Below are 11,840 nucleotides of genomic sequence, written 5' to 3' on the forward strand. Positions count from 1 at the left end.
TTTTTTTTCTCTTGCTCCCTTAGTCCCGATTTCCCCCTTTGATTATGCTTATTGCTTATGGTCATTTTAATTGCTTCCGCGACCAAGGATGTGTAATGATACGCTATGAGGCTTGTTTGGGGTTCCTTCGGGTTCCCCATTCGCCGGTCACGTCTAGGCCCTAGGCTTGGGTCGTGACACAACCAAAGACATTTAAAGAACATGTTCAAAGAATGGGTCTTGGTTGTACTTATGATTAATACATTTATGATGTTTTTACACTCTGAGCTCAATTATGTGTTTCTGATATACATTAATGAATTTATTGTTTCTCATAATGGTGTACACATTATTGTTTTGAGATATTACAAGATAAGTCTTTATGAGACATTATTGTGGACCGTAATGTTATACTCCATGTTTTTATAGCTTATGAACCTAGTATGATAAGTTGCTAATGTAATAGTATGTGGAAGGAAGTATGTAGCTTAAAATTTATGTTCAACCGCCATAACTCGCATTAGTAGTTTGTTATATTGTGGTATGTATGATGAATATTATAGAAGAAATTTATTGTATGCGCAACTAATGTTTATTAAATATTAATGTTATATTGTCATTGGGCCAAGTAGGAGAATATAAGAATTATATTAATTATTTCTTACTTATGACCCAAGTTTACTTGTAGCCCAAGTAATACCATAAATAATATTTAATAAGGAATAGATCTCGTCCGTACATTGATTACTTGATGGATGTACCAGATTAAGTTATAACATCTATAAATTGGTCCTCCCTCCACGGTACTTCACCGCCTTTCTTCTTCATCTTCTTCCCTGCACTTTTCCCAAATCACAAAACTCAACTTCTTGTCAAATTACTTACAAATTCAACTTTTAAAAATAATAATTTCATACCTAATACGTGAGAGAAAGATATAGAGAGAGCCTCGTACAAGAGTGATGAAGAAGCGGAATTTGTTGATGGATAATCATTTCAAAATCGACTGCAAAAGAGAAATCAGGAGGACCAAAATTAATTTTATTGAATTTTCTGATATTATTTTTTATAAGTTAAATGAGTTTACATTTTAATTTGAGTAGTGATGTTTGTTTGGAGGTGCCTGAAAATGGAGTTGGATGAACGTCGGCTAAATTTTTTACTCCAGTGTCCAAAAATCTTATTTCTTCTTTTTTTTTTTTGCAGATTCAAGTAGTCGATTTTTTAAAAAAAAAATAGACACAAGATGCAGTTGACTTTGAAAACCTAATTGAGGTGAAAGAAGATGACTGAAAGTGTGTGTGCAAGTGGGGGGAGGGGCTTTTTTTTTTGGATTAAAAAATTATTATTTTCAAAATATTTAAAAAATTCTTTTAAGTTATTTACAATGCCGAAAAAAATTAAAATAAAATACCATTTCAAATATTTTCCCGCGCCAAAGGAAAGTGAAAAACACTTTTTCTGCCACATCAACATTTTGTGTTTAATAGGCACATGTTTTGCACAATTTAGGTGTTCAATAGGTACTAGCCTTAGTTAGGGTGTCTAAGTGAATATGCGGCAACTTTAATGGGTCGTAGATGACTTAAGTCATACTTTTATAATAGCAATAATTAATACATAATATTTAACTTGGCATTAGCTGACATCCATGCTCTCTAACTTTGGAATTGCATAAGTAAATACTTAAACTTGTATAAATTTGAACAAATAGGCACGCGTGCCTTATGTGACATAAAACACGTAGGAACTAGGTCATGTAGGATGTGAATTGACACTTAAAAGCGTCATGTGTGACGTGTGTCTCCTTGTCCACACCCAAAATTGGAGGACATCTAGTTAGGGGTGGGCATGGTATGGTATATACCGAATATCATACCGAAGTATATAATTACATAAATAACATATATATGTAACTCTCTCTCTCTCTCTCTATATATATATATATTATAAAATACTAACAAATATGCAACCTAGTATTAGTATATACTAAATGCTTAGAAGTTGAAACTTTGACTATTCTATTTTGATTGAAATGAATTTGAAATTTAATTGATTGACAAAAGGAGTTGTTTATATTTTATTTTGAATATATATTTTTACATGTGTAATGTGTTAGTATGATACACTTGAGATCTTTTTTTAATTGTCAAACTCATAATACTCTACTATACGAGTATATATTAGTCAAAGTTGAACAAACTATGATTACCGATTTACCATACTGTAGAATACCAAAACTGAACTTCAAAATATCGAACCATACCAAATTGAATTAGTATGATAATGATATAATGTTTCAGAAACCGAATATCGAAATTATGGTATCAACACTTTGAAATACCATACCGTACCACACCATGTCATCCCTACATCTAGTTGATGTCAAGTTAAACGACAGATTTATATAATGTCTTTATAATATCTTCCTTATTTTTATGGTATAAACTTCTTAAACTATATCATACCCTCTTTTTTTTTGTTTTGTGTTACTTTCTTTTTTAGTATATGTGAGAGAAAATATCATATTTATTAATTAAAAATGATTTAAATTTAAGTAATCTTCTAATTTTATATTTATTCCAATAAAAAAAATGTAGGGAGGGTGAATTGCTAATCCTTTGTCAACCTTCCCGATGCGTTTTCTGCAATTATGCGTCACATGCTTTGTTGTCTTTGCATTGAGTTGATACAGTTACAGGGGTCTGCCTCTTCCTTCTCGGGGTGCCAAAAGACCCATTCTTATCCATCTATATTTTCACTCTATAAATAGCAAATTACTCAATGTTTTGCTGAAAAAATTAAGGATATTTTGAGAGAAAAAAATGTTGGTGATGGGAATAAGCTTGCAATGTTTGATGGACTTGGTGGTAGCTGGATTTTCCCTAATGATTGGGTTGGGGATTTTCGCTTTTATTGCTTCAATTTTATGCTCTGCTGCTTTTTATCAGAATGCAAAGCAACTTTCTTGAAACCCCTTTATGGATTTAGGTATGAAGATTTCTGAATTTTTCTTATTTGGGTGTTCCAAATTTTACTTTTCTTGGTAAAAAGTTCTTTCCTTTACTCCAATTTAGCTTCGGAATTCAGTCCAATTGAAAATGATCAGTACAATTCAGAGTAGGTTTCCATTAATTTGTGGGATTTAGTATCGTGGTGTTGTTCGGGCCAGCTTTCACGCCCCTAGACTAATGGTACGGGAAACCTGCCACCTCCACCAGGTAACTCTGTGTACCAAGGCTAGGACAAAATGGAAGAATCACAATAGTGTTTTGTGGGATTATTTATATGAATGGTTATTGAGAATTCATTTAGGATTTAGACTTTAATGGAATGATTAATGAAGAATAGCTTACTCCAAATAGTTTTGGTCTGAGATGTTTTTATTGTTGTTGTTTGTACAATTATACTTTCCCATTATGAAGATGAGCAGCAACACTTTGTTTGAAGATATGAAAGGCCTTGATTTCATGATTCTATCATACTCAAATTTTGGTGGCTCATTTTATGAACTAATGAATAAATGCCAGGGGATATTCATTTAGTACTCTAAATCATTTGATAGATTATATAACGAAGGTAAATTTGATCTAGAATCCTATTTTTTTAATGGATAAGCCTCATGTATATTGCTTGTGGACCGAAATTTGGATCAGGGTGATGCAATGTACCCTTTAAGGTGTTGAGTTATTCATTTGTTGTAAATGAAGAATGTGAAATTCTATGAGTTTTCTTCTTTGCAAATATCATTTTTTTTGGCCATATTCATTTTGGAGCTGAGCTTATGCTGCCTTTGTACCTGTTATTTATTCGGTTATAGGTTGCCCCCATGTGATTGCTAGTATGTAGGGAGAGATAGATAAGGATGTGATATCGATAGGGAACTTGTCATGTTTTAACAAAATGACTGAAGATTGTTTAGTAGTAAATGGAGAAGAGAACACTGGTATTGTTGTATACACCTTGGCTGCATCTTTCAACCGTACAATTTCTTTACGAGCTTGTTCAAATACTCTGGATGGATTTTGCTTTTGACCTCTCTGTGGAGATGTCAAGATTCTTCTGTGAACTGATTGAGATTTTGGGTTAGACAAATGTTAAATGATTGTATTCTCGACATAAGCTTTCTATATAAGAAGATTCTAGAATCCGCTTTGGAAGCACGGTGCTCCTTCTTGTTTGGTTGTCTACAGTCTAATACGAGGGTTATGAAAGGATATCTTATATCTGTAACCTAAAGTCCCTGGCATTCCCACTAAGCAGCCTTCTATATGATGTAATACTCGAGGCAAACTAGAGTATTAAACTAAAAAGGTCTGTGTCTTTGGTCAGTCTTAAGACAAGTTGGTAGTGCCTTCTCTGTCTTCAATTATGAACTGTGACATATCCTATAGATGTTAATGACATAAACAATGACCATATGAGCTCTTGCATCACGTAGATATCCTCCACGCAGGTTTTATAACTTCACTAGGCATGAAACTGAGATAGAATTGTACATAGTTGTCTATATTGAGTGGATCGATAAAATAAGCATGAAGTTATGATTTGATAAATTGAACTTGGAACTATATAGAAGTGGTTTGTGTAGCTTATGTGATTGGAAAGTATTGTTTAGAATGAGGAACCTTTCTTTCCAGAGTGAGCAGTATTTAGTGAACAAAAGGAATGGAAGGACAATCAGTTTGGGGCTTATATGCCTAATGCAAGATCTTTACCTATAGGAGTTTGTGGTTGATAGTTTCAGGATCAGCCCTCCCCCATCCTCACCCACTCCAAGAAAAGAACAAACGGTAGATTTCTTTAAAGGACAGAGGAAATCTGTGAAATTAGTCAGTAACATCTTCTTAGAATTCCCTCTGGCTTCAAGAAAGCAAGAGCAGGCAAGGTTCTGGTACTTCCTTTTTAGATNTGATAGTTTCAGTCAACTGTAAATCGAACTTCCCAAAAGGGATCAGCCCTCCCCCATCCTCACCCACTCCAAGAAAAGAACAAACGGTAGATTTATTTAAAGGACAGGAAATCTGTGAAATTAGTCAGTAACATCTTCTTAGAATTCCCTCTGGCTTCAAGAAAGCAAGAGCAGGCAAGGTTCTGGTACTTCCTTTTTAGATATACTTTTCTGTATTGTATTTTTATAGGGTAATTGTTGTCAATAAACCTTTGTTCTTTCCCCTGTCATATTAGAAAGGAAAAAAGACCTCAACTTGGAGTTCTATTTTAGCCCCGCCTTCGTGAATAAACCATTTCCCTACGGACCATAATTTCACAGGGTAACTAGTGTTAATTATTCATATACATTCTATGGATGTGCTTGCATTTGAGGCGAGTGTCTATTGGAAACAACCTCTCTACCCTGACAAAGGGTAAGGGTAAAGTCTGCGTACATCCTACCCTCTCCAGACCCTACTTGTGGGATTACACTGTTGTTTGCATTTGAGTTCACTTTGAAGAAGTTTTGCTAACGTTATTCCTTCCTTCTGTAGTTATCGGTATTTTCCCGTCATAAATTAACTGATTATCGTTTTCATTTATGCAGGATAGAAAAAACATAAGAAATAAAAGGTGTCCTTCCACTATCTCCTACATGAATCTGGCACTCTTGCCTGCTTGTAAGCCAGGGACTGCATGGAGAGATGAACTGAACTTATAAGTAGAGCCCATTTTAACTGTTTTGCTGTTTGTAATAGGTAGAGAAAAGTATGTGCCCTTAGAAAAAAGGCATTTGTTTTGCAATAGAGAAATGAATATGCAGTTTTGAGACAGCCAGCTATTTCCCCTTCTGATATATAAATAGTTTGATGTTTTAGAAAAATAAGAAGGAATTTTATACAATTCTATCTTTACTGTCTTTGATTCTTAACCAAAGGTCCTCTTTATTAGGGAACGCTATACCCTCTGGGACTTTTCCGTGTGAATTCGGATTTAGTTGGGCTCTAATGTGGGTATCGAACTCCGGGTGGAAAACCAATTCTTAAAACGCTATACCCTCTGGGACTTCTTTATTAGGGAATGCTATACCTCTGGGACTTCTCCGTGCGAATTCGAATTTAATCGGGCTCTAATGTGAGTATCGAACTCCGGGTAGAAAACCAAAAAAACACTAATGGAATGTTAATCATTAAGTGAGTAATTTAAGAGAACACTGATTCTTAACCAGAGGTCCTCTTTATTAGGGAACGCTATACCCTATGGGACTTCTCCGTGCGAATTCGAATTTAGTCGGGCTCTAAAGTGGGTATCGAACTCCGGGTGGGAAACCAAAAAAACACTAATGGAATGTTAATCATTAAGTTGAGTGATCGTTTTAGAAATTGGCTCGCACGTGTACACAACACTATGATTTTATGTATTATACCTAGTTTTTTTTTTTTTGATTCCCATCCGGTGTTCGGTACCTACATTGGAGTCCGACTGAATTCGAATTCGCGCTGGGAAGTTCCACATTGGAAGGAAAAAGTGCTCCCTAAGTCCCTAACAAAGGCAACTATGTACCCAAGAAGACTCGAACCTAAGACCTCTTGGTTAAGGATAAAGAAGTACTTACTATTCCTCCACCACAACCCTCGTTGGTGTATTATACCTAATTAAGGCATGAAACATACATTAGTCAAGCACAATAATAAAATATCAAGGGGGGCCGCACAGTTAAAATATTATAAATACATTAGCCCATATTGTAAATATAATTTGAATGTTATGTTACTTCTTCTACTATTTCTTTTCTTTAATCCAGTCGTCTCTTGATTGTTATTTTTTCTATTTATAATATTGAAATATATTATTATTTAATAATAAGGTTAAAACAGTGTAAAATGATAAATTACTTCTTGATTAAAGTTATATAAAAATGGTTGATTATGCAGGTGTAAACTGAAAAGTACAGCTACAATATCAGTACAAATTATTGTTTTTGGGTCATAGATTTTTGAAAATTCTTGTCAACAATTTATCAAGTGGTTGATATTTGACATTTTACAATAATAGTTGACAGAAGATTCTTAAAAAATGAATAACAAAGAAATGTCAGCATGACTTAATATTTGGTTGAAGAATTAATTAAATAATAGCCTCACCTAACATTGAGGTCATAGTTGACTGTCTCCTTCACCTACCAACCCACCCCACCCATTTTTTCACATCATGGCTCTTTTTATTACTAATATAATATTTAATTACAACACTAAAATGATTTTTAGTGTTAATGAATAAATGGTAATAGCTTAATTATTGTTAAATATGTGTTTTTAGTAGTATTCTTTTTAAATGTTATTAAAATTTATAGCAACAGTAAATCCAATGACAATTAACTAATGTGAAAATTTTAACACTCTTTGTTAATGCGTATATTTATTGCCGCTGAAAAATGTTTTTGTTATAGTAAATGTATTGTAAATAGTAGAAGTCTCGAGTTCGAGTCTCCTTCAATATGAAGTCGCCTTTATTAGGAAGCATTTTAGTCCCAATACGAGACTTTTCGGCGTGAATCCAGATTTAATTGGACTCCAATATGGATACGGGACACTAGGTGAGAAATCATTAAAAGAAATGTTAATCGGAACTGTACCCAAGGGTGTGACCTGTGATCAATGAAGTGGTTGAGAACCTCAAGGTCTCATGTTCAAAACTCAAAGGCACAAAAAACACAAAGTTGATTCTTCTTATATGTCCTAACGTTGGTGGAAAGAGCTACCCGGTATTTATTACTGGTGAGAAATGACTGCCAGTGAAATTAGCCAAGGCCCGTAAGTGAGAAAACACGTTGTAAATACGATTAACTAATAAAAGTGTGCGTTCTCTTAAAAAAAAAAAAAAGTAAGAAAAATGTTGACAAAATATCATCAGTTCAAAAAGGACCGTATTATTGGAGATTCATGAGAATACTATAAACAGCCGCCATGGTTTGACAGGAAAAAAAAAAAACCCAACGCGTTTGAGTTGAACGTGAGTCTACACCATTGAATTATATCTTTATTTATACTCAATTTTCTATCAATCTCAACAACCCCATTACAATTATTTGAATTAAAACTCATACTTTATTGGTTGAAGCAAATCTTGGTTTTTACTTGAAGTTAAAGAGATTCTTGAATCAGTTTAATCTGTTAAAGGTTTGATCTTGATTACCCATTTCATATTTTTCGTTGTTTCATTTACTTGAAGTAGATTTTGTCATCTGAATAATATGGTGAATCTTGGTACTAGGTTGAGGTAGTAGTAGGTTTTGTTCAATCAGCTTAATCTGTCAAAGGTATTATCTTTATTTGTGATTGTTAAGTTTTTGAGTCATTTTAATCTGTTAAAGGTTTGATCTTTATTTGTGATTGTTTAGAGTTTTGAGGTTATTTTAATCTGTTAAAGGTTTGATCTTTATATGTGACTGTTTAAAGTTTTGAGGTCAGATTAATCTGTTAAAGGTTTCATCTTTATTTGTGATTGTTTAGAGTTTTGAGGTCAGTTTAATCTGTGAAAGATGTGAAAGATTTGATTCTTTAGTGTTGGACTGTAATCTGGCCTAGATTCTTCGATTTTCGGGTAGGAGTTGCTCATTGTATTACATTTTGGTGTTTTATGATTGAATTGTTTCCATTGCTGGTAGATATTATGGTACCCGTGGTTTATAATTCTTGGGTTTCTTAGTTATTGTCCTCAATTTTGTTTGTGACTTTTTGAGCACATTTTGTAGCTACTTCTTGTGCTTTTAGGTGAGAATGTTGGACCTTTACTTTCTGTTTCATCAGAGGGGGAACTATGTTGCTCTGACTCTCCAAAATTGTTGCTGAACTCACACCGGGTCCTCCAAAATACACTACTTTTGGAGGATTCAACACGCACTCTCTACTACATTCTTGAAGAGTCCGAGCATCATAGATGAGGAATCTAGATATTTTACTTGGTGCTTTTGTTTGCAAGAATCATCCTCTTGTCTGCACTTTTTAGTATTTTAGGATAATTTATTCTATTATCATACTATCTGCTGTTTGGTAAAGCCTTTTGGACTCGATTTTTCTAATTTTGCTTCCCTGATCTTGTTAATAATGTGTTGATTTAGTTTTCGAAAGTTGTGGTTCAAATGCTTTCCTCCGGCGCCTGGTTTCATGTATCAGCCTGAAATTCTTGTGGTGTTAGCCAATCATGGTCCATTTGCTTAGATTTTGTGGTGGTATTGACCTTCCTGAGTTCATAAATTGAGTCGGTTAACTAGTTTCGACTAAGCTCGTAAGTTGAGTCTATTCATAATTCAAGAAATTGTAACATGGGTTCTGTAGCATTGAAGGTAAACAGGATATGTGAATTGAGATGGACAGTAAAAGAGTTGTCTATAAATCACTTGTGTCTTTATTTTCTCATTCTCTCTGGTATCGTTCTTGTCGTCTGCAAACTTGTCTTTTAAAGTCATATTTAAGGAGTCTGAGTTGTCATTTCCTTGAATTTTGTTTTTGGATTGATTAAGTCACATCTTAAGCATCTTTTAGCAAATCAATGTTAAACCATTCTTAGTGTTTTTGATTGATGCAAAAATACTTTTTATTTGATCAATCCAGTACAAATGTAAAAATGACAGGAAGTTCTAGCAGAATCTGCTTTAAAAATTGCTGAGATTTGTTCTCTTTATTTCTACTCTGTTGCTCTTTGAGCCATTCCTGTTTTCATTTCATTGCAAGGGAAAATGACATTCTCGCATCTTCTTATAACAGGTAACCAACATGGCTACACCGACAAGAATTGGTCTTGCTGGGCTTGCTGTTATGGGACAAAATCTTGCTCTCAATATTGCTGAGAAAGGATTTCCTATATCTGTTTACAACCGATCCACTTCAAAAGTTGACGAGACTGTTGAACGAGCTAAGAAGGAAGGCAATCTTCCTCTTTATGGCTTTCATGATCCAGAGTCCTTTGTACTCTCTATCCAAAAGCCCCGTGTCATAATCATTCTTGTCAAGGCTGGTTTACCAGTTGATCAGACCATCAAAACCCTTTCAGCTTTCATGGAGAAAGGAGACTGTATCATTGATGGTGGCAATGAATGGTATGAGAACACTGAGAGGAGAGAAAAGGAAATGGCTGAGCTTGGTCTTCTTTATCTCGGAATGGGAGTATCAGGTGGCGAAGAGGGTGCTCGCAATGGACCCTCAATGATGCCTGGAGGTTCTTTTGAAGCCTACAAATACATCGAGGACATCTTACTTAAGGTTGCAGCTCAAGTTCCTGACAGTGGCCCTTGTGTAACATACATTGGTGAAGGAGGTTCTGGAAATTTTGTTAAGATGGTACATAATGGAATTGAATATGGTGACATGCAGTTAATTGCAGAGGCTTATGACGTACTAAGATCTGTCGGCAAGCTCTCTAACACTGAATTACATCAAGTCTTCTCAGAGTGGAACAAAGGAGAGCTTTTGAGCTTCTTGATTGAAATCACTGCTGATATATTTGGAGTCAAGGATGATAAAGCAGATGGATATTTGGTGGACAAAGTTTTGGATAAAACTGGGATGAAAGGTACTGGTAAATGGACTGTTCAGCAAGCCGCTGAATTGTCAGTTGCTGCACCCACAATAGCTGCATCATTGGATTCAAGATTCCTTAGTGGGTTAAAAGATGAAAGAGTTCAAGCAGCCAAAGTATTTGAATCTAGCGGGGTTAGTGATATCTTTGTTGAGCAGACCGTGGACAAGAATCAATTGATTGACGATGTGAGAAAGGCACTTTATGCATCCAAAATATGTAGCTATGCTCAAGGCATGAATTTGATAAGGGCAAAGAGTGTTGAAAAAGGATGGGACTTGAAACTAGGGGAGCTTGCTAGGATTTGGAAGGGTGGTTGTATTATCCGTGCTATATTTTTGGACCGGATCAAGGGGGCTTATGACAGAAACCCAGATCTTGCTAACCTACTCGTGGATGAGGAGTTTGCAAAAGAGATGGTTGAACGTCAGTCTGCTTGGCGAAGAGTAGTCTGCCTAGCTATAAACTCAGGCATTAGCACACCGGGTATGTCTTCAAGTCTTGCTTACTTCGACTCATACAGGAGGGAAAGTCTTCCTGCCAATTTGGTTCAGGCTCAAAGGGATTACTTCGGTGCTCATACTTACGAGAGGATTGATGTGCCAGGGGCTTTCCATACTGAGTGGTTCAAGATTGCCAAACAGTCGAAGAACTGAGTTCTTCTGATGTTTTCCTTTTATTTTGACCTGATTGAATAAAGTTGTTGTTTTCATTGAATCTAGGAGGTTGTTAGGTCCTGTGTTAGTATCACCTTGTCATGTGGTCTCTCAAATGTTGGAACTTTACCTATGTTGTTGTTCATCCTATTTGTATTGTAGGCCTTATCGCCTTTTCTCGCATTTCATGTCCTTTGAGTTACATACAATCATATAAAAACAGAGAATGTATTTTTCCATGAGCATTTCTCATTTTCTTTTGTTATTTGAGACCATTTCTCTACTCCATCATCTTACATTTTTCAAATGTTGTGCATGCTAGTATCTTCTTTTTGTTATATAACCGTGGTGTCAAGGCCAACTTTCGCTCATTCCACGAGAAACCTTCCACCAACAATAGGTACCAGGTAATTCTGTCTACCAATGCTAGGACAGATGGAAAGAAATCATCTTGAGTTTTAGTCTTTGGTGAACCTCTGAGACCTTATGGTTCTCAACTCACTTCATTGACCCTTGGATGCATGGATGCTAGTATCTGATTTAGTTGAAATGTTCTGAAAATTGTCATAGACTTGTTTGTATCATCAAAACCAGGAAAGATCTGTGTTGCAAATTTTCCTTGTGTTTTTGTGGAGCTTTCACATCTCTCTTTTCCACCCTTTTTATGAGTTCTGAGTATCACTTCAACAAGAATGG

General features: G+C 35.1%; 3 protein-coding genes across 4 annotated transcripts in view; 2 read left to right on the plus strand and 1 right to left on the minus strand.

Annotated features, from left to right (window-relative positions):
* The window catches only part of LOC125856419 (uncharacterized), a 175,119-nt gene that overhangs the window by 69,683 nt on the left and 93,596 nt on the right, over window positions 1–11,840 (minus strand). The window lies entirely within an intron of this gene.
* On the plus strand, window positions 2,585–2,960 carry LOC125856452 (uncharacterized). The gene has a single exon (XM_049536007.1). The coding sequence runs from the start codon at window positions 2,805–2,807 to the stop codon at window positions 2,949–2,951; it is 147 nt and encodes a 48-aa protein (XP_049391964.1). The 5' UTR covers window positions 2,585–2,804; the 3' UTR covers window positions 2,952–2,960.
* On the plus strand, window positions 7,854–11,427 carry LOC125856423 (6-phosphogluconate dehydrogenase, decarboxylating 2-like). 2 transcript variants are annotated; one of them, XM_049535968.1, is made up of 2 exons: window positions 7,854–7,923; window positions 9,678–11,427. In XM_049535968.1, the coding sequence occupies exon 2, from the start codon at window positions 9,687–9,689 to the stop codon at window positions 11,142–11,144; it is 1,458 nt and encodes a 485-aa protein (XP_049391925.1). In that variant the 5' UTR covers window positions 7,854–7,923; window positions 9,678–9,686; the 3' UTR covers window positions 11,145–11,427. The 2 variants fall into 2 exon arrangements, with proteins under 2 accessions (XP_049391925.1, XP_049391924.1); XM_049535967.1 differs by having other exon boundaries at window positions 7,904–8,090.

The sequence above is a fragment of the Solanum stenotomum genome, chromosome 2 (genome assembly GCF_019186545.1).
Source record: "Solanum stenotomum isolate F172 chromosome 2, ASM1918654v1, whole genome shotgun sequence".
Taxonomy (NCBI): Eukaryota; Viridiplantae; Streptophyta; class Magnoliopsida; order Solanales; family Solanaceae; genus Solanum; species Solanum stenotomum.

What these genes read in the sequence shown, in the direction of transcription:
- LOC125856423 (XM_049535968.1), top strand. Translation starts at nt 9,687, where the DNA reads ATGGCTACACCGACAAGAATTGGTCTTGCTGGGCTTGCTGTTATGGGA.
- LOC125856452 (XM_049536007.1), top strand. Translation starts at nt 2,805, where the DNA reads ATGTTGGTGATGGGAATAAGCTTGCAATGTTTGATGGACTTGGTGGTA.